At 40.6% G+C, this 22,718-nt stretch overlaps 3 protein-coding genes across 4 annotated transcripts in view; 2 read left to right on the top strand and 1 right to left on the bottom strand.

Moving 5' to 3' along the window:
- Positions 1 to 2,612: 2,612 nt before the first annotated feature.
- lpl (lipoprotein lipase) lies at positions 2,613 to 9,406 on the top strand. The gene is made up of 10 exons (XM_017407343.3): positions 2,613 to 2,882; positions 3,672 to 3,877; positions 4,738 to 4,917; positions 5,393 to 5,504; positions 6,034 to 6,276; positions 6,830 to 7,072; positions 7,512 to 7,632; positions 7,749 to 7,931; positions 8,058 to 8,165; positions 8,255 to 9,406. The coding sequence occupies exons 1-10, from the start codon at positions 2,780 to 2,782 to the stop codon at positions 8,304 to 8,306; spliced, it is 1,551 nt and encodes a 516-aa protein (XP_017262832.1). The 5' UTR covers positions 2,613 to 2,779; the 3' UTR covers positions 8,307 to 9,406.
- Positions 9,407 to 15,604: 6,198 nt separating this feature from the next.
- Positions 15,605 to 21,921, top strand: LOC108230848 (lipoprotein lipase). Its single transcript, XM_017407444.3, has 10 exons — positions 15,605 to 15,816; positions 16,500 to 16,696; positions 16,767 to 16,946; positions 17,231 to 17,342; positions 17,433 to 17,666; positions 18,370 to 18,612; positions 18,699 to 18,819; positions 19,090 to 19,308; positions 19,880 to 19,987; positions 20,072 to 21,921. The coding sequence occupies exons 1-10, from the start codon at positions 15,717 to 15,719 to the stop codon at positions 20,091 to 20,093; spliced, it is 1,536 nt and encodes a 511-aa protein (XP_017262933.1). The 5' UTR covers positions 15,605 to 15,716; the 3' UTR covers positions 20,094 to 21,921.
- si:ch1073-396h14.1 (disintegrin and metalloproteinase domain-containing protein 10) overlaps positions 20,946 to 22,718 on the bottom strand; it is a 30,572-nt gene continuing 28,799 nt past the window's right edge. For both annotated transcript variants that reach the window (XM_017407397.3, XM_025003993.2), the window contains one exon: positions 20,946 to 22,644. In XM_017407397.3, coding sequence (XP_017262886.1) covers positions 22,507 to 22,644 — 138 coding nt within the window. In that variant the 3' untranslated portion in view covers positions 20,946 to 22,506. The remainder of the gene's footprint in view (positions 22,645 to 22,718) is intronic.

The raw sequence follows: 22,718 nt of genomic DNA, 5'->3' as shown, positions 1-22,718 counted from the left end.
ACATGGCTCAGATCTGCTACAATCTGCACAGATTTTTTTATTTTTTTCCCCCGATACACAGATGGTGGAATGTGAAACAAATGTGGAGCTTTTGGCTTTGGAACCTTACAGAGCAAAAAAAAAAAAAAAAAAAAAAGAATTAGGTAGCAACAGGAAATATGGAGGAAATCTGTATTTTCCCTGTAGAGATTTTTTTGATTATCTCAGAGGAAGAACAGAGCTAAATAATGAACAAGTTATAAAAAAAAAGAGCAATCTGCACTTTCTATCTCCCACCACTGTTGACCTTCCTCCACCTCTTTATCTTTTGATTTCTGAGTCATAACAACCTCCAAGCTGCTGAGGAAGCTCAGGAATAAATTAAAAAAAAACCTTCCATGAGGCTAAACATATAACTGATGTTGCCAGGGTGTGTCTCATGCAGCCGGGCATCATTTTGGGTCTGACTGCGGCTCCTTGTACAGTCACAGTGAAATCACAGAGTGAGGGAGAGGCGTTGCTCTGTAACTACTAGGTTGAACCCACTGGTTGGGCTGTAAGCACCACCTTTCAATCACCTTGCCATGTTACCAGATCAACTCGAAAATCTGATATCAGCAGACCTCCATTCAGTAAGACAGCTTTCGAACGTTCAGGCCTGCAAAGATCACTGTATAATGTTGTGATCAATGAGTTTATATTTAAATATCAGCTGGATTCTGATGAAAACGTCAGTATTATTGTGAACGGCCTCAAGGTGTAGAATACTCTCAGGTGTTTTTGTCATAGTTTGGTGTTTTCAGTTTGTTGTTTTGATTATTGTCTTGTTTCGGTTTGAGTTCTTGTTTCAGTTTAGTTTTTTCCTGTTCATGTTTGTTGTCAACATCCACCTGTCCTCTGCTCAGTAGTTTTCCGGTTTCCTGTCACACCCATCTCCAGCTGTCTTCACTTCTGATCACACACCTGTTCCCACTTCTCCTCATCACCTTCTGCTTTAAAACTTGGTCTTCCTCTCTACCTCCCTGCCGATTCATTGTTGTTTGTCAGATGTTGGTTGTTGTTTTTTGTCCACGGTTCTCCCTTGCCTCGTCTTGCCTTTGTTATTATCTGGAGTTTTGTTATAGTTAGTTTTGCTGCCACGTCAGCTTTTTGTTTTCTTCTTTTTATATAAATAAATCAGTTTTTGTTTTGAAAAGTTGAGTCTGCGTCCTGGGTTCGCCACGCTCACACCGCATCGTGACAGTTTTAAGGAAGAAAATTCACTTTAAAACTCTGATAAACACACGTCTCTCACGCCTGCTTGTAATGCCTTTCCTTCCAATCTGAGGCTTTCTTTGTGCTTTAAAAAGCGCCACAAAAGGTTCGAACTGCCACCAGCAAAGATCCACTGTTTCTCCACATCTCGTTGAAGTTGTTCTTGTGACCTGATATGAGGGTATCATTTGGAAGTTCTCTGACACCGTTTCGCCTGTGCTCCACCAATGAGTAAGGTGGCTCTGTAATCCACCCACCCAGCTCTCAGATGGATGTGGGATCTTGAAATCCTGGGAGGATTATCAGACAGTGGGCCCCCGGGTGAAAGCACCCCCGCCCCCACCCCAACGGCCACACTCATACGAAGGAGCAAAACTCCAGTCTCATCCCTGCACTCGTTTTGAATCTATTTGAGGTTTGTGTACTTCTTTTTGTAGTCATCTGGTGCCATTTTCGGATTCTTCGTTGGTTTCTCTGAACTCGCTGAATGTTTTCTTTCTTTATAATAACTTGGCCTCTCGTTCAGTGCAATTTTACAAGTGAAGCAGTGCTTTAAAGTTCTGGATTTGCTTCAAAACCTGAAGCTGAACATCCTGCTGGAGTTCCTACTGCTATGTGGCGCATTTGTTCAGTGACATCATGAATATGTACCAATACAGTCTTCTCAGAGCATTAATCACACACTGTGATACAATATGAATCAGAGACCTGAGCTGCTATATTTAGAAAACCTAAATGTACTTCCAATCCACTTTGACTGAAATTTAATGTTTCTGCCTTTAAAAAAGTCCTACAGAAAAAATGCCTCAATTACAAAGACTTGAGGCTGTCACTGCTGCTAAAATGTGCTTTAAAACCATAAAGGGTTTTACATTTAAAAGCCTGCAACTACTAGATTGAATTTTTCCAAAGCAACTCAAAATGTAACAAGGAAAAACACATTTTATTTTGTAAGAAAAGTTCATTTTGTGGCAGATTTACAATGCAAAAAGTCTTAAAAAAATGATAAAATGTCATTTTTGTCAAGAGCAAAAAACTGCTTCTAAAACAAATACATTGATTTACTGTATTTTTATGTAAAGATGTTTTTTTTTACCAACAACAAATAATTTATACAGCACATTGTAATGTTCTGAATGCTTTTGACACATTATTGTCTGATAAAAATGTATTTTCTCATACAGACAGCAGACGGTTAGCTGATGGCAGCGTTTAAGTGAAACCTTCTGGGGCCACAGCTTTCCTCTCAGGAAGAATAAACTCCTCTCAGTTTTTTTTTTTTTTCAGAGCTGGGACAAAGTTTAGTCTCCTCCTTTAAAAGCTCCAGCCAATCATGTGTGAACATTCAAATAAGCCACCCATAAAGATGACTTGGAGCAGCAAACTGTTACAGACCTGAAGCCACTTCACCCTTAAACCACAACACACCACTTTGTCACCGGTGCTTTGGGTTTAAGAGGATATTTATATACATCTACTCGACCAGAACCAAGAGAAACTTTAAATCAGGACACTTAGGATAAAAAGAAACACCCTCAATATTAATATGGGAAAGGAAAATATTTGTTTTTTGACCATTTGGATAACTTTGGGAAACATCTTTGCAACTTTTTCTTCAGTTACTGAACCTGCCACCACAACTGTTTTTGGTAAGACCTCGCATGGTATCTATCTGAGTGAGATTTGTTTTGACAGGGATCCAGATGTGATGAGGTAAACTGGTCTCAGAAAACAGGCTGATTAATGCATGCTGTTCCACTCTGACCGGCGGTAACCCCTTCCTAAGCTTTCAGAGTTCAGCTCTGCATCCAACCATTCAGCTCCATGAATGCAGGAAGAAAAGCCGCTGCAGAGAGCCTTTTGTCTGAGGAAACACCAGAAAAGGGAGGGAAATATGGCTGGAGAACAAAGTATTTTTAAAGCCAAGCCGTATTTCTCCACATTATTCCATTGCAATACTGAAGCTTTAAATAAAAGTAGAGAAAAAGCAGGCTTGACTTTAAAAAAACACCTTCTGTTCAATAAAAAAAAATATCTTAGACTCAAACACATTAAAAAAATAGATTTTATTCAGGGTTGGTTAGATAAAATGCAATATCAATCAGTTTATTTTGTTTTTGTTTAACAAATCCAGGTTTTTAGGTATGACTGTGACTATAGCTGCGCTGGTAGAAATTCAGATGAGACAAAAGAGGGCGACACCTTCACGCCTTTTGACCCTCCAGGGTGACCGCTCAGATTTGCTTCCTCTTGTGTAAAAAAAAAAAAAAAAATCTTGTTAATGCTTTTAAAAATATCAAAAACAAACAGCTACAGTTTTAAACCAGTCTATGTTAAGTGACTGAAACTTGTCACAAACCCACCTGACAGCAATTCCTCAGATTGTTGCCATGCCTCATTAACCTAATTATTCTGTGTGTGTGTGTGTGTTGTGACAGTAAACACCACAGCCACCTCTGCTCCTCTGGCGAACACCACCGAATGGCTCACAGATTTTTCTGACATCGTGTCCAAGTTCTCCCTGCGCACCGCAGAGCTTCCAGATGACGATATGTGCTACATTGTGCCCGGCAGACCAGAGACCATCAAAGAGTGTGAATTCAACACAGAAACACAGACCTTCATTGTGATACACGGCTGGACGGTACGTCACACAAAACATACGCATACTAAATGTGTTTTTGTGTGTGTGTGTAAGTTATTTGTAGACAGTAAACGGCTCTACGGCTTTGGAACTTTGTTGTGATGAAATCCCATCACCACCACCAGCTGGAAAAGACTGTAAAAGACATGTTGAAACATAAAGTACCTATTGAAGTGCTGCCAATGCAATGCAGCCAACAGTCCTTGCATCTTTCCCTATAATGTGATTTAAAGGGAGGCGGTCAGGCAGCAGAATTTGAACCTAATGATGCCTTGGCACTTCTCCAACAGCAGGACAAAGACTGAGTGCTGAGGCCAAAATAAATCACACCACGCAGCAGCTGACCTCAGACTCCCGTGTGACCGTGCATGCAAAGTTGCACACATGGTTTCTGCATTTGGGCTGTTAAGCTGCAGCACAAACCAGTCTGCTCTGCAAAACAACATGCATATAGTGCAAAATGTATGAAAGAAATGTTAATGTGTTTACAAGTTCTAAACTCCCATTAAATCTGTGCCAAATCATGTGGATATTCATGGAAAAACTGTTCAAACACGAACCTAAGTGTTGCATCATGGAAGATTTCTCAGTAACCTAAATAACTGGACGTAATCTCTGTCATTAAGATTTAATGTCTCATTTGATAAGGAGTGCTAAGGGGAACTGTTGCATCACTGAATCTAATCAACAAATATGAAACGGTAAGAACTACAACAAAATGTGATTGTGCTCTGTTTGATTTCCAATCATTTGCAGATACGAACAATGCCAAACACTTTAAATTTGAACATAATGTAGCTTAAAGGTTGGTAAACTTCTGAATGTACTCCATGCTCAATATTTGTGTTTGTTCTTTCCAGGTAACAGGAATGTTTGAGAGCTGGGTGCCCAAACTGGTGTCCGCGCTGTACGAACGTGAGCCCAACGCCAACGTGATCGTGGTGGACTGGTTGACCCGCGCCAACCAGCACTACCCCACCTCCGCAGCGTACACCAAGCTAGTGGGCCGTGACGTGGCCAAGTTTGTTTCCTGGCTGCAGGTGATTGTTCTCACACAGAGGTGTTTTTTTTTATTTATTGAGTGCTTGGTAACAGCTGGACCACAGGTTTGCATTGTCTTTGTGGAGTGGACCCTGTTGACCGAGGCATTAGTGCATTGTCTGAAAGTTGCTGCCTTTGACGTGATGCTTTGTTCCCAATCAAGCTGCTGTGGGTTTGTTTTCCTGCTGTTTATGATTTGAAATGTCTATAAACACAGTTAACGGTCGTGTTTGTGGCGCACCGCCTCTTGTTGCAAGGCTCAGAGTAAGTGGAGGGCAGATTTTGTAACAATTTCAAGCCTGCCTCTTTTGCTTGGGAAACTTCCAAATTTTAAAGCTGGTAAGAATTTAGCAGGGCATAAAATTACACCGAATCCTTCCTCATTTTGGACAGTGTCCCAAATTCTCCCCCGAAGCAGAGCACTTCAAAACTTGCAGGATTTCCTTTCATTCTCACCTGTCTGTTGGCTTTCAGAAAGAGCTGCAGCTGCCCTGGGAGAGGATCCATCTGCTGGGTTACAGTCTGGGGGCTCATGTGGCTGGGATTGCAGGAGACCTGACTGACCACAAAATCAGCAGGATCACAGGTAGACATTCATCCTTTCATTTACATTATAGACATGAAGCTCTGACTGGATAAGTTGCAAGCTTCATGCATCAAACAGTTAAAACAACTTTTTAGTCCAAAGGCATGTAAACATACTATGTAGTATAAAGTATAAGCTCTTTACTTTCCAGCCCCCCTCCTGAAAACATAATCTGTCAGCCGCTGCATTCCAGGCCTGCATTGTATGTGTGCATACAGCCAGTCGGTGCCAGCTCCCCCCCACCGTTTACGACTCTGAAGTTTATCCAGCTTTGAAATCTCCCTGACCTGCTTAAAGGAATAGTGTGTTTACTGTGGTCATCAAAAAGCGCTCAGTTGTGTTGTGGTTTGAGCTCTAAGAGCCAAGCAAGGCAGAAAGAGGTCAAACTGAGCACGAACACCGTGTTTTCATGCCCTTTTTTTTTCATACGTCAAGACACAATCTATCCCCCTGAGCTTTTAAATCTTTAATCATGTATTTTTATTTTAGTGTGGCCCAAATAAATAAAAAATAAAAAAATTCTGTCCAGGTCTGGATCCTGCAGGTCCCACCTTCGAGCATGCGGACGAGCAGAGCACTCTGTCCCGAGGCGATGCCCAGTTTGTGGACGTCCTGCACACCAACACCAGGGGTTCTCCGGACCGCAGCATCGGCATCCAACGACCTGTGGGACACATCGACATCTACCCCAATGGAGGCACCTTCCAGCCGGGATGTGACATCCAGAACACCTTGTTGGGGATTGCGTCAGCAGGGATCAAGGGCCTCCAAAGTACGTAACATGAAGCCTAACTACACTTAATTTTTCTTAACATTTCTAGCTGAGATGAGGATTTTTTGGTTAAACTTCGATATAAAGGCAATGTCCAATAATCTGAAAGAATCCTTCATTGGATAATCTATTTATGTAAGGTGTAATAGAACTGGCATGGATACATTTAAGACTAATTTTTGCTCTTTTTCACTTCTTTTACTTTTGTGGCATCTATTCTAACTTCACGTGATCACAGTGTAAATAAGAACAGATTCATGTAATGTTACATAGAGTCAAGAGACATTCCAACTAAACTAAACTTTCAGAGCTCCGGCTTTTCTTAACACGCAAATTGTGCTGCAGAGGTCCAAATCTTGCAAGAAGTTTGACCGTTTCACTCTTTCAGCTGCAGCGTTTTAACTAATCCAAGCGAAACTAAGCGAGAAATGCCCTCTGGTCCCGATGTTTTATAAAAAGCACGTAACATCAGGAAGTAATTGTCCAGCTTTGCATGATGTCATGTGAGTAAAGCTGCAGAAGTTTTATGCTCTCTTTGCTCTGCGCGTTGCAGACATGGACCAGCTTGTCAAATGCTCCCACGAGCGCTCCATCCACCTGTTCATCGACTCCCTGCTGAACTACCAGCAGCAGAGCATGGCCTATCGCTGCAACTCCAAAGACACCTTCAACAAGGGGATGTGCCTCAGCTGCAGGAAGAACCGCTGCAACAAGCTCGGCTACAACATCAACAAGGTCCGCACGGCGCGCAGCACAAGAATGTACCTCAAGACTCGTGAAATGATGCCCTACAAAGGTAATTATCAAGAGAAAGGGCCCCTACTGGAAAGGAATCGGGCTAATTTCATGCAAATGATGCAAGTTAAGAGGAGTAGAAAAGTCTGTCTGGATTTAGTGGGAATTACTGAGACTTAAATCATGCACATGCCTCAATTAAAAGTAATCCCCTGTTTATTAGCTACTTTGGGTGAATTTCCTTAGCGTGATTGTGACTGCTTGGAGCCAGCAGAAATATTAGAGGAATTAGTGGTCATACTGAGAGACTAAATACAGCTCTTGAGCGCTTAATGCAGTCAGTACAGCAAGAAGCATGCCTTCAGGAGGCTGTGAAAGGGAAAGCTGCCCTTTAATAGTGAAAGGTTGAGGTTGCCTGCAGGTTTGATTAGTGCTAGGTAAACTTGAAGCAGTTTTAGGAGATTTGTGAGTTTGAAACTGTGTTTCGTCCCGTCCTGCAGTCTTCCACTACCAAGTGAAAGCACACTTCTTCAGCAAGGACAAAATGAGCTTCACTGAGCAGCCGATGAAAATCTCGCTGTATGGGACCCAAGGAGAGAAGGAGGACATTTCTCTTGTTCTGTACGTACATGAAACGGCAGGCCACGATGGCGTGCTTCATATTTTTAGTGAGCACACGCTCAAAGGGGAAACCTCAGATGAAGCTGCTGAATGCTAACTTTCCTTTAACTCCACAGACCGGCCCTGAAGGACAACACCACCTTCTCCTTCCTCATCACCACCGACGTAGACATCGGCGACCTGATGATGGTCAAGCTGCGCTGGGAGAAAGACACAATCATCAGCTGGTCCAACTGGTGGGGAAGCAACAAGTTTCACCTCCGTAAGCTTCGCATCAAGTGCGGGGAGACTCAGTCCAAGTGAGTTCAAATCAACCAGCACAAAAACACAAAGCAGATCTGAAACATCTATGCACTTTTAGTCTTGTGGCTCAAAGCCAAATGGAAATAAAAAAATATAAATGTGTATATTTTGTGTGATTTCAGGGTGATCTTTAACTCCAAGGATGGAGAGTTTGCTTACCTTGTTCAGGGAGGAGAATATGCAGTTTTTGTGAAGTCAAAAGAAGACAACTTGAGCCGCAAAGAAAGACGGTAAGCTAAATTCCAATGCACATCTCACTGGAAAGCCAGTTAAAAACTCGGTTTTACAGCTCATATTGTCTGTTTGTTTCCCCCATCAGGATGCACAGGCTTAAAACACAGGGTAGCCTTTTTGAGCAGAACGACGCTTGAAGCGAACTTGAAGATTTCCCGTCATGCTCGTCATTCATCTCTACTAACATAGCCAAAGACGGAGAGCACATAGAAACACTGGGAAAGGCTTTGCAAATACTCAGACACTTAGTGAAAGCTCCATTTTTTTTTCAGATTTTTCTAGATTTTTTTTTTCCATACCTCCCAGTGAAACCAACATAACCTCATCCACAGTGATAGAAATCAGCCAGCTCATGACTTCTCATCTCTCTTTGCAAATTCTGCTGATAAAACTGTTACTGATTGCTTCCCTATGATGTGCTCACACTTTTACAAAAAAAACAAACAAACAAATTTATCTTATCAGTGGCTTTTGCTGCTTTATAATCATTGTTTATGCTTGTGTATCCTGTATGTACTGTTTTTACTGACTTTGTTACATGCTGAAACCCTTAAAATGATGTGCTTCCTGTTCCAATGTGAACTTGAATTATTGGTAATGCATTAATGATTCATAGTGATAGGCAGAATTATGGCACATCTTTGTGTTTGTTTCTGTTTTCTAGTCTTTGGTCACTTTTTTTTAACCACTAAGTTGCCAACAATCGACAGGGACCAAAGAAGCATATCCTATCCTATCTACTGAACGGAGAACCACAGTGTTCTTTGTACATACTGTAATCAATATCAGTATTTCTTCTTATAATATGAGTTACGTGTTAACACCTTATCTTTGGAGGCCTTGTTTGTTCTTTAATCGCGCTCGGTTTTGTGTCACTGGTCACTTTAAAAGACCATTTCGATGTAAAGATTACGTTGATTGCACTCCAGTAGGGATTTGCATTCTTTAATTCTTCTCTTTTTTTCATGAACATGAATACCAGACACTTTTATAATCATCCAGAAAAGTTCGGCTTAAGAGTCGCCAACCGTGTCTCACTTGAGGCAGTTTACGTCAGTGATTAAGCTCGGCCCGCTATATGCCCTTAAAAAAAAAAGAAAAAAAGACCTGCAAGCCTTTGAAATCTGTCATGGACTGGTGCCGATAATGTCCACAATACATCTCAAGAATACTTCGTACTGTATTTATTGATTGTACATTTATATATTTGTATATAAAGCTGTTATATATGTTGGCAGGCTTGCAGATGTGTTCTGTGTGTCTGTAAGTGAAGCGGTTTGTGTTTTTTCTTGGACTTGGCTTTGGAAGCATCAATCAGATTGAACTCCATGCCAGCTGCTGAGTGCACTGACTTTTAGGAGCTGAAATGCAGTGCACTGTTTAAAGAAGGAGGCCAAATATATGACCTAATAAAGTGTTATACCCCACATTAACATATTACTTCATGCTCAAGTTGCTTTTAAATAATTACTAAAGTTAGATATCAACAGAGGTGATGAAGGCTCAGAGATATTGAGGTTAGTAGAAAAAAAAAGGTTCCAGTTTATATCTTCTGTATGAAGTTTGCTTCTTCTTCCTTTACTCATGTGGGTTTTGTTTGTTTCCTACCACAATCCAAAAGCTTTGACTGAAGGTGGGAGTATGCATGCAACCTGCAATCCCAAACAAAACAAAGCAGGTATGTAACCTGGAGGAATTAAAAAAAAAAGAGAATATCAAACAGAGCAATCAGCAAATCTCGATTTTAAGCTTTTGGTTAAAAACAAAGAAGGGCTCTGCATCTCGTACATCACAAAGGGAGCCAGAAAACTAAAATATCTTCTTTTTTAGTCATGCTGGGAGGAACAAAAACACCAGTAAAAATAAAAGCAGACAGTCTTTATGGGGTGACAGGGAACGATAAGATCTGTCAGAGCAGGACCATTAATGGATTTGTATATAATAAGAAAGATTTTGAAGGTTTTTTCTAAACTTTATGGAGAGACTAAAACAGGAGAAAATGAGGCTTTCTTAGCAGTATTTGTCAGTGATCTGGCTGCAGAATTTTGGATCAGCTGAAAAATGTTCAGAACTATAACTTTTTGTCATTTTCGTCATGTCTGAGGTAAAATCACATTGCTCTAGTCCAGCTGAGGTCAAATAAACACAAGGACCAAAGTTTTAGCATCATTTTGAGACATGAGTTTTATTTATTTAGCTAATACTACACAAATAAAAAAAATACAACTGGAAAGACTTCTTTAATGTGCAAATTAGGACAAGTTTTGATCACAAATATCTCACAGCAGCACGGGAAGCTCCAGAGTCACATCATTGGATAGTGAATATTTTAGGTTTTTAGACAGAGCAGTAATCTCAGGTTAGCCCAAATTCAAGGAGACGATGTGAATAAATCCCACAGAAAAATATTTTTACCACCAGTTCACATGTCTATAAATCCCAGTGGGTGAATTTCTGTAGATATGGAGTGACAGATAGTTTCAATGTGGAGGTGGGACTGCATCAAAGATCGCCTCTGAGCCCCTTCTTGTTTGCTCTGGTTAGTTAGAGAGGCCAGACTGAGATGGTTTGGACAAGTGCAGAGGAGGGACAGTGGGTATATTGGTAGAAGGATGTTAGAGATGCAGCTGCCAGGAAAAAGACAAAGAGGAGATATATGGATGCAGTTAGAGAGGACATGAAGGTAGCTGGAGAGAGGACAGAGGATGCAGAGGACAGAGTTAGATGGAAAAGGATGACTCGCTGTGGCGATGCCTGAAAAGGGAACAGCCGAAAGAAAAAGAAGAAAAGGATGAAATACAGTTCATATAAATCATTGTTATTAGAATATGAATCTGGCTAAATACTCTAATATGTGTCCAATCCCACAATTAAACTTTGACTGCACTCGTATCAATAGTAACATGATCTTTAATCCCAGGCTGAATATGAGCTGGGACTGACACACAAAGTCCAAATGTCCTTAGTGTTCTTGATTCACATCTGTTTCAGCCTTAAAGTTCATGATTGCATGAGTGTTTTTAAACGATATCTGTCCCTCAGTAAAAACAGACTCAGCACACGATGAGCAGGGACACTGATAGTCAACATCTTGGCACTTTAAGTAGGCGGTTATTGATGGTTGTACTTCACAACCTCCTCCTGAGGTTACAATTGTCTTGACAGTGAAACCATGACTCAGTACCGCAGGATTCTAGCTGGTTGTTGTTAAAAACAAATTACGCAACACTGGATCAGTCCACATTGTGACTGAAACAGAACAACATTCTGTGTCTCTAAATCTTACACAGTGTGGATTAGATCCTGTTAAAGAGGCTCCCACCAAAGCGTGGAAAAGCTGGAAAGGCATTAAGCAACATGGGAGATCTGTATGAAGTTAATGAACTGAGAAACAGTCCACTTTGCATTCATGTTTGTGTTGGATCGAGCTAGTAGGTTAAAACCTCAAAAGCCAGTCTGACTCTAAGCTCACAGATGTTTTCTAGGGCTGAATTTTACTTGGTCCATTTGCAAATTTTTTGTTTTTAAAACCTGGACACTGAGAGAGAGAAAGAAACAGTATAGCCATCTGGCAGTGTTTTATTCTGGGCTCTGGAAGACTTTTTTAAGTGACATACTTGCTTCTTAGATTCAAAACAAAGTAAGGCTAAATGAATCTTACAGCTCTGGCTCCACACTATCACCATCTTGACGCAAAGTTGGTCCTCATGGCTCGCAGTCATGCATGTTTCAGATGTTTCCCTGCCTCTTCTCTGATTTAAATGAATGGATCATTCACAGACTTCTGCAGAACTTGAGGAAAACATTCTGAGGAGGTAATTAAATCCTTTAAATCAGATGTGTTGGACAGGCAAACATCCAAGCATGCAGTACTGTGGGCCCTGAGGACCACTGTTGGAGACCTCTGCTTTAATGGATTCATGTGATCTCTGAAGACTTCAACCCCACAACCCATCAGCTCCATCCCTAATTGATACAGAAATACAGAAAAGACTGTAATTGGTCCAGCAGCCCTTTTAAGGTCCACTGCAGGCTGGAAATAAACATAGAATCATCTCATTTTTTTCTGCGAGTCCATTCTCATTCGGATAAAGCAGACAGCACTGTGAAGGCCATGTTCTGCTCTGGACACCCTGTCAGGTTGTGGAGTGGTGAATGTTGTCCAATATCAGACAGCCTCTACAAAGCAAACGGTTCAGACAACAGGATTAATCAGCTCTGCTCCAAAGCAGACTGGTGCAGCAGGTGGTTCTTCCTGCTCACGGTAATAGCCGTAAACAATGGCTTTCTATAATCTTTATTGCTTTTCCTAACTTTTGATCAGTGTAATTTATCTTCGGTCACTAAACGTATTCAATTTAATTTATTGTTCATAGCTGCTTGGTTCTATCATTGTGTCTTGGTTCTAAAAGACACAATGATGCATACTCAGAATCACCGATTAACCTAAGGTGCATGTTTTTGCTTAATAAGAGGAAAATCACTCAGGAACAAAACAAAAATCTATGCAAAAAAACAAACATTTGACATTCTACTGTGAGGGCACAGTGCTAACCACCACACCACTGTGCAAGGATCTGTTTGAGCTTCATAGACTCTCACTGACATACCAGTCCATCACTTAGAGTGTATAAAAAATGCAAAAAATGTAATAATGCTTATTGTTGAGATATTTGAGTTAGTGTTGATTGTTTTGTAATCAAGAAAGACCATCAAATTCACTGTGTTTGAATTAGAAAATTAGCAGAGGACATTTATTTTTGTACACGTTTTCCTTAGATTGAACTCATTATTAGCCACCGTAAGTTAACTTATAAAAATCATTGTTTGCTCTCTAAGTGTATTCACTAGATCTGACATGTGGAGCACAAGAACATGTGCCATTCCTAGAAATCATATGAGGAAATAAATCTTGGAAGCACATAAAAACTAAAGACATTTTATTGTGTCCAAACTTTGCAGAAGAGTTACTGCCAATTGGATTTTCCTCTCTCCTGGAGCCTGTAAATCTCTGCTGTGGAGCTCTGCCATCCGATCCACTTGCCTCTTTCTTGTCATTGAGATTCTCCCCTGCAAAGGTCAGGCTGACCGGACCTGAACAACAGCAGCAGCAGAACGGGGGAAAAAAAACAAATGCTGTCATTAGTTTTCGAAGAAAATCTTCCACATTCGTGGAACAGCAACAGCTGTTCTTTGGTGAGAGCATCGTCTCAGGAGGAGAAGCTGCTTTCAGTCCTCAGTGTGATCTCTTTCAACAAAGCTAAAAGTTTTGTTACCCTGTCAGCTGATCTTTGTTTACAGTGCTTACAGATAATCATGAGAACATTACTGCTCATCTGACCGTCACAACAATAATCTTGTAGCTCTTCAACCATCACTTTATCGGACTCCTGCCCAGTTTGTTTTGGCATCCCATGCAGGAGACTTGGGCATCAAATCAGCAGCTGTGAATCCAAGTATTTTCTTCCTGCCTACGAGCTGCACAATCCAGCTGGCATGGAGCTGCATTTATGCCCAGTTTGGCTGATGAGTAAAATATTTTTACACCACTCTGAGGCCATTTGGCATCTCTTCTTGTTGTCACTGAACCCAGTTGTGTTACACAAGGTCTTTTTGCTTTCTTTTTTGTCGTTTAGGGATTGTTTTCAGAAATCACTTCATAGATGTTTTTGACACGATTTCTTTATCTTGCATCCAGCTTGTGTCCTTTTTTTCGGCGATGTTGAATCTCGTTCTGGTTTCTGTTTCACACATGTTTATCTCTTGGTTTACCATTTTTGTCTTTCTGTAATAATTCAGTGTCACCTCATAAATGCCTGTTTTGCATTCAACCTCTGTAGTTTTATTTTTTTCAGGGTTATATATAATATCTTTGGCAGGAGCTCTGGGTTCTTCTGACAGGTCGAGCCTTTAGAACTGTTCTGCTAAGTGGTTTTCTACATAATTTAACATCTAAAGTGGTGGATTTGATGAGAAACACAAGGGGATAAGATATAAGATCTTAACTGCTTAAGTTAAGCAAGGATATACAAGTGATTAATGCATTTATTTAAACAAGACAGACAACAGCTGAAAACTCCCAAACTGAAGTGTCATCTGTGGGTGGTTCTTTAACTCCATATTAGTGTTACTGCTTCACATGTGCAAAAGAAAGCCAGCAAAAACGGCAAAAAAACTGACTGAACAAGAGCTGTTCAACTTTTACAGCATAAACATAACATGTTTGATTTAAAATATTGATCCAGTTCTTCTGCCAGACTCTCCAGCCCTCTTACTCTAGCAGGATTTTTAAAGAAAAACATATAAATCTAATGTTTCAAAATATGTATTTATTAGACAGTTACAGCCCTTTTCATGCCCTTTTATTAGGAATTATCGCTTTTTGGGATGGTTGTGTTTGTGTGTTTGTTGGTTTTAGCAAACTATCTCATGAACAACTGGACTTATTTTGATTAAACTTGCAGAAAGTCATTATTGGATGTACATCTTCAACTCATTGACTTTTGGATTCAACTCCATTCAAGATAAATGGAAGAGACTTCAGCAAAAACAAAATAGCTTTAATTCAGATACTGAGGTAAACTTTGGTGTGGTAGTAGCTAAGAGTCATCCCCAGCACATATTCCGAGCGTAACCACTTTTGCTTTAAACTTTGGCATTAACTGCTGGCATCAACCCTGCTTGTCTGTTGGCAAAATATCTCATGAACCATTTGTTGAATTTAATAAAACTTAGTTACCCTGATTCAAGATGGCCACCACAGCTAAAGCAACTTTAGCAAGCACCAAAATAGCTACGGCTCAGCCAGTTTTCCTGATTTTGAGCTAAACTTTGGGGTGACTGTAGGTAAGAGTCAACCTTAAAGCGCATTTCGAGAGCCAACACATCTCGCGAGATCTCGCATACGGGATTGCGTTTACGAGGTTTGACTAAAACGGCTGCAACTCATCTTTTAGCACAAGATGACTTTAGATTAAAACTCTGGCGATATGTGTCCTTTTAAAGAATGCTTAACCTCGAATTTACCTATGTTTTTATTTGTTTAAATAAAAGCTAGATAAATCACATCATTTTTCACAGTTTTTCGGGTTAGTTTTGTATTTTTTATTTGCCTAGTTCACTCATTTATTGTTTAAATATAGAAGTGCACAAGTTTATAACTAAACTGGATAATATGCATCAATATAAAGATGCATTAAACTGTCTTGCAGTGATTATATCCTCACGCTTGGCCCAGTTTCTTGCAGAAACAGAAAACGGGACACTCGACTGGCCTCAGTGACAGGCTGGACCCTCCGAACAGCTTTACGTCTGTCCACCAATCAGCCTAATGATTTACTTCACACATAGTTTTCCATTCCCCGCCCGGGGTCCCGCAGCCAATGGCTCGTCGGAACTTCCCAGGACCTATTTAAGACGCGGGCGGCTGAAGGTGGCTCAGATGACAGGCTGCGCGCTCAGCAGGACGGAGACGCTCCCAGGCAGGCTGCTGCCGCGTGCCCTTCACCTAAAGTTGTTCTTCCGTCAGGGGCGGAGTACTGTGGGAGATGAGAGGCTGGCAGGTCCGGTTTCTGTTCTGCGCGCTTCTGAGCGCGGCTGTGCGGGATGGAGCCGCTCTGGAAGAAGAGCTCGCTGATTCTATTTTAGGTGAGTTGAACTTCATACACTTTCTTTTAAAAGCTTCCCTTTTTTTAAGGATTAAAGGCTGCTAACAGAGGAAGAAAGCAACATCTCGGGAATGAAAAGTAGAAATTTGTGCTCAGTGCTTTGTTTGAAACTGGACTTTAATCACCTCATCTTTCATGCATGCACTCACTAACTTCTATTCAAAAGAATCACTGATTTCCACTCCCTGAATATCCAAAGAAGAAGCAAAGTTGTGCAGCTGAATGACCTCTGCAGCATCCATATAATCCAAACGTAATCATGTTCACAGTCTGGCTCCTAAACTGCATGCAGATCCTGTAAAACTCGATGAAATCCACTCCTCCATATCTGAATACCAACAAAGCCCCCAGATGAGTCTGGTTAGCTGACTGAATCGCTGGACTGTGCAGAGGGAGATGTCAGAGACAACGATGGTAAATCAAAGCCATCGGCGGACTCTGTGGAGGACCTTGGTGACCAAGTGATCCCCTCTGACCTCTGAACTTATCTTAAGCTAGTCGCTCATTTACTGAGGAGCTCTGAGGAGCTGTTCAGTCAGGCATCATGAACGCACCAGTCAGGATATTTCATAAGATGTGGACATCTTCCTCTAGTTTTAAATGTGCTTTTTTTTAAAAAAAAATGTCCTCAAAAACAGCTCGTCTTTAAATCCTCCCCATCAGGTAACTTCCTCGACCCTCTTAAAGACTCGTCAGATCACCAGCGCGTCAGGGATGCAGCTGTTGCCAAATTCTCCCTCCGTGAACCTTCCCGCCCCGATGACGACCTGTGCTACATTATTCCTGGCGAAGCAGAGTCGCTGGCTGCCTGCACCTTCAACAGCACGGCCAAAACCTTCATGGTGATCCACGGCTGGACGGTGAGCAGAACTCCTTGTAAAACCCGGCCCTCTTTTTTTAGACCTCCTTTTAAAGCCGAATGTCCAACAGCTGAGCGGCATGTTTGAAAGCTGGATGCCAACGTTAGTGTCGGCGCTGTACAAGAGGGAGCAGACGGCCAATGTCATCGTGGTGGACTGGCTCAGCTCGGCTCAGAACCATTATGTGATCGCAGCTCAGAACACCAAAGCTGTGGGACAGGAGGTCGCATGCTTCATCGACTGGATAGAGGTGAGAGAGCTTAATTCAGAAACCCTGCACCCTTTACTTCCTCCGTAAGAGGCAGTCAGCTGCATCTTTTTCATTTAAATTGACATAAATTTATTTTGTCAGAACAAGAAACATGTTTAGAACCAGTTTCTTTATTAATGTTTCTGTTAGCAAACCTCTCTCATATTTAAAGGATCCACAGTGACATCAGCTTCGGCATCAGCAGTCGTGTTCAACTTGTATTGTTTTAAAAGTGTGTCTCAAATGAAACAGAGTCTTTACTGTATTTTGTTCAACTTGTGTAGGAAACCACCAACATGCCTCTTGACAACATCCACCTGATTGGCTACAGCCTCGGTGCTCACGTGGCGGGATTTGCAGGCAGCCATGCCACCAATAAAGTCGGAAGAATTACCGGTAAAGAAAGAAACCTCACACAAAAGGTCATATTTTCCATAATTCCATACTTATGATTGACCGGTGCCCCTGCTTTTGTTGAACCTGAAGGTCTGGATCCTGCTGGTCCTGACTTCGAGGGCGAGCACGCCCACCGGCGCCTCTCTCCAGACGACGCCCACTTCGTGGACGTCCTCCACACTTTCACACGCGGCTCCCTGGGACTCAGCATCGGGATAGAGCAGCCCATCGGCCACGTGGACATTTACCCCAACGGGGGCAGCTTCCAGCCGGGCTGCAACCTCCGGGGCGCCCTGGAGAAGATCGCCAACTTTGGGATGTTTGGTAAAAAAAAAATAATACTGTGCAAATATTTTAAACCTCTCCTTAATATTTTCTGCTTGGTTTGCTTCCAAAAACCCACACTTCCTTGAAAGGGGTCTTGATCAACAGTTCTTCAGGTTTTCTGAATGTCTTACAAAGTTTTTTTTTAGACTTTGGTTGCTTTTACTTTATTTATTCTCTGTCTAGTCCTCGATCCTGACCATGACAGCACATTGGTGTACTTTTGCACAGCTCTATACATGTTGAATTTTTTGGTTAGGATTAATAAGCTTTTTATAACATTTTTTTCAATCTATAATTAATAGAAGAACTTAACAAGAGGAATTATGTTTTAACCCCAGTTTTAAATAAACAACCTTATGAATAAACATTGCATTTGTCAATATTTGTTGCATTCAAAACTTGGAAAACAGTTCGATTAATACCCGACTTGTTAAAACAACATTCATACACTTTTTATAATCAGTGCTCAGAGTGTGCAGTCTAGCAGCTTCAGTAACAACATATCTGCTTGTTTTTTGTCATTAAAATGTTACACCAGTGAACATTGTTCTTGCCTCAAAACAAACACAGGACTTGAATCATAAATGAGAATAAAATCAAGCGTATTTTCAAACTGTCAACTAAAAAAAATGTAACTAATCCTTGCTTTGTGTTCCTCTGTGTAACTTAAGCTGCACTCGTCTCCCTCCCGTCTCCTCAGCTATCACCGACGCGGTAAAGTGCGAACACGAGCGCTCGATCCACCTGTTCATCGACTCCCTGCTGAATGAGCGGGAAGCGGCCAGGGCCTACAGGTGCGGCAGCAGCGACACGTTCGACCGCGGCATGTGTCTGAGCTGCCGCAAGAGCCGCTGCAACACGGTGGGCTACGACATGAGCAAAGTCCCGAGAGCGCGCCGTGTGCAGATGTACACCAAGACCCGAGCGTCCATGCCTTTCAGGGGTCAGTGGGCGAAACTCTAATCTGGAGCAGGATCATTACTGTAATCTACATGCATGTTGATCATCTTCCTGAATATTCCCTTCCAGTTTACCACTATCAGATGAAGATCCACTTCTCCAGTACAGTGAATACGTCAGAGATGGAGCCTTCGCTCACTGTCTCACTGCTTGGAACCAAAGGAGACGCAGAAAACTTGGAGCTAAAGCTGTGAGTGAGCAGTTTAAAAGCTTTATTAAAGAGATTTAAATCACAGAGATTTGCATCTCGCGAGCTCTTTGTTTTGTAACATCAACACAGTAGCTGGAGACAAAAACAGTAAACTGATATAACCACTCACACATAATAAACGGGTTCCCTTTTTGGTCGTTTTAATTACTGTTGCATGGTTTCTGGTGCACACGTTACACGTCTGAGCTAAATATAAATCATAATTATTGGCTAGAATGTTAACGTTATTTTCTTTTTTTTTCTTGGCAGAAAGGAGAAACCTGTGATGAATAAGACACATTCCTTCCTGCTGGTGACAGAAAAAGACATCGGCGACTTGGTGATGCTGAAGTTTAAGTGGAAGGAGACAAACAGCTGGTCGGCCTCCAGCCTGTTGAAGATGGTTTCCTCTTGGTGGTCCGGCGACTCAGACGGCGCTGACATGGGGGTTCACAAAATTCGCATCAGAGCTGGCGAGACGCAACAAAAGTACGTTTAAAAAAATGTACATTTTTAAAGATAAATTTGCACATTTTTAAAGATCGAACAAAATCATTATGAATAGGCTAAATAAATAAATGTGGTGCATTGTTTGTAACATCAGCACATAGTTCACATTCATGGAAAGGGGTCATATGCACGGCAAAAGTCCTGCTTTTTTATTTGTAATAGTAGAAATAAAAATGTTCTGTTATTAAAAACATGGAACGAGACATACAGTAAGTCTATTTGCTCCAAACTCTGGTCCAAGTTTCCCAGAGAAATATTTATTAACTTTTGGTTTCTTCCTAACTTTTTCCAAATCACCATCTTGAAGATATTTATTTTGTGTTCAACTGTAATTTAAATATGTCCAGTGTGTACACTATATAGGTTTAATTTGTTTAGTGTTAGTGAGCAAATGTTAGCCTACTAACCACTAAAGCTAGTGCCTCACATGAGCATTTATCTTAAAACACTAATGTAGACACTGAGAGGCTATAATTATCACCTGCTAACGACACTGTTAGATTAAGCGCCAATTTAGATCAACTGTCTTATCCTAAATCTCTTTTTGCAGGATGGTGTTCTGTGTAAAAGACCCCGATACCCAGGACCCAACTCAGGAGGTGACATTTGTTAAATGTAAGGGTACCTGGAGGACGAAACCAAAACGAATAACAAGCAGGTGAGTTTGTTTTTGCGTTTGTTTTATTACCAATACATCGCTGTGAGAGCTGATATATAACCACGACCTTGCTTTTGTTCATAGAGTATCACTGAAGAGCTACTGACATGAAGAAAAGATATATATTGAACTCCCCTTTGTCGACTTCAGCACATAATTTTTTAAACCATTTATATACATGTAAATTTCTCAGATACATGAAACCTTGTATAAAGTTATGTTATCCAAACAATGTATGTAAATACTGTACAGTAATTTGTAAAAAGCTGTTTTATTACACATAACTGTAAAAAACAAAGTAAATACTATTATTTATGGTGGACAAAGATGGTCTGAATAGATAAATAATAATAATCAAGGTGAGATCAGGTACATTCACACTGCTACATTCTTATTTAGAAACAGCTCTTTAAAACAATAATACATATATATTTTGTTAATGATGGTAAACTAAGTAAAGTAATGGCTAATGTCTCTTTTTTATTATTATAATAAAAGGTTGTGACAAATAAAGAGAGACATAGTGACCGATGAAACCCAGTCACAAACTGAACATGGATATCTAAATGTTTTCAAGCTTTTTAACATTAATGTTAAGCAAAAATGTACCAGTGTGAGACGCCTGAGGCCTGGATTTCCTATGTTTTGTTTTGGAGGTACTTTATCTTGTTTCATAGAATACCTCATTAAATTTTATCTTAAAGGGAACGACTGAACGGCAAGTGCTACAGACTTTCGTCTCTAAAAGAAAAGGAAAAACTTTTTTTTTTCAGGGGCTTTAAGCAATATGTTCGACTTGTTTCACCTGTTTGTGTTGTTTTAATCATATATATATAAAACCTAACAGAGCATTCACCACTGTGGCTCTCAGCGCCGTACGTGACTGGGAGCTGTATCAACGTGCCTTACTGTAAACTGTGCCAAGCTGACTTTTTATGTTTTTTTTTCTCGATTTTCACCTCACTGTGAATTACTTTAGTTTCGTGACACTTTCAGCGAAAGTTGTTGTTTTGTGTTGCTTTCGTATGGCTTGTTCTGCTACTATACACCTCTAAAAAAGGATGTTTGTCTCAAAAACCTGCCACAGGTACCTCTGATGCTGTCTAATTCTTGTGAACGTGTGATGCTCATTGCGAGGTAGAAGGCAAAGCTAACATGAATGTTTTCTCTGCAGTGTTCTCTTTGTACGAGCGAGGTTTTGCCTGCTAATGCACATTTATTTATAATTACATTTCCATTATTTTTTATTTTATTTTATCCTCAGCCTTACAGAGATCGGTACAACAATCATTGTGACTTTGAAAGAATGGAAATGTTTTATTTTTGCACAAAACAAGCTGTTAAAGCAAGTTATTTGTACAGTAAATCTTTGTAAATATCAAAGCACAGGTAATAGATTTATTAATAAGACACACTGCTATAGTTGTATATTTGTTACATTTGGATGAATTTATTCTGTAGAATGTGTGTTTCTGTATTTCTATGTATAAAATTGTAAATACAGTTTGTCACTGCACTGTGTAAATCTTTTTAAATAAACCAAATTGGCCAATTTTACGAGGTCAGAGTCTGAAAGTTGCTTTTAGTATAGTGACAGTAAACAAGCTTACTTTCACACAGTTTTATTTTATTAATAAAATGTTTCTTTGAGTCATACAATAACAATTTAAACTCTCACACAGCCATATCTGATACATAAAAGACCAAAGTATTCTTAGATTATCCAAAACAACACGTGCTATTTCTTAATGTCCTCACAGTTGTGATGCCAGTACGTATTTCTGATTGTGTCAAGGTGACACAGAGGACAGATTAAGAAAGGGGCACTTGAGGTAACTGCACAAACAGCTGCAGATTCACCACACTTTGTTTGTCCTAAAAGTCAGAAGCTTAAAAAAAATGCCGGAAACCAACAGGCTTCTCATAATATTCTTTTTAATCTTGAAAAAACCTCAATCATTATTTCCGATTTGTAATATACTGTATGTAGTATGTTGATTAAATTCTGTGTACAACTTTTATAGATTGCAAACATGATTGTTGTCTCTTTATTAAAATGCCCTTTATAAACACATAGCAGCTCACTCATGTCCACATGCTCATTAATTTGCACTAAGATGGAAAGTTGGATGGTGTCCAGAACAGAAATACGCTCCTTTAGTCTTCAAAGAGACCCAGGGCTTTGCATTGAAGTGTCACAGTATCTAGGCTCTCAGAGGGAAACTGGACTGACCCATCCCACAGTTGGCGGAAACATTTTCCACAACACAAGCATCACAGGAGAATTACCGTGTATACATCCCCCAAGGAAAAGGAAATGCAGACACATGTTGACTAACAGACGTATCAGGTGACAAAGTAGCATGAGAAGCACTGAGCAGGTGTTCGGTGACCTCAGAGGTCACTTTTAGATCACAAACTGTGATGGGAGACAAGGTTGTCCAAAGGCATCTTGACAATGTGGCACAGACTCTTAAAAGTTCCTGAAAAAGGTGCCACGATTACTTTGTGTGTTGTCATCATGAGGTGTTGGGGAGATTAGGCGTTAAGGGTCTGTCCAAGTTGCGGGTGTTCAGGGTTTGGCCACACAGGACGACTGTGCAGCCCATCACTCCGGACAGTATCAGTATAACCAGCAGGATAGCCCACCAATGAGCCTGCAGAGAAGAAATATGCAACACAGATTTACTTTCTCATGAACAAAATCTTACTGTGAATGTATCGACTGTGT

This window comes from Kryptolebias marmoratus, linkage group LG24 (genome assembly GCF_001649575.2).
Source record: "Kryptolebias marmoratus isolate JLee-2015 linkage group LG24, ASM164957v2, whole genome shotgun sequence".
Taxonomy (NCBI): Eukaryota; Metazoa; Chordata; class Actinopteri; order Cyprinodontiformes; family Rivulidae; genus Kryptolebias; species Kryptolebias marmoratus.
Note: the sequence above shows the minus strand (reverse complement) of the source record. Positions and strands in the feature narration are given on the sequence as shown.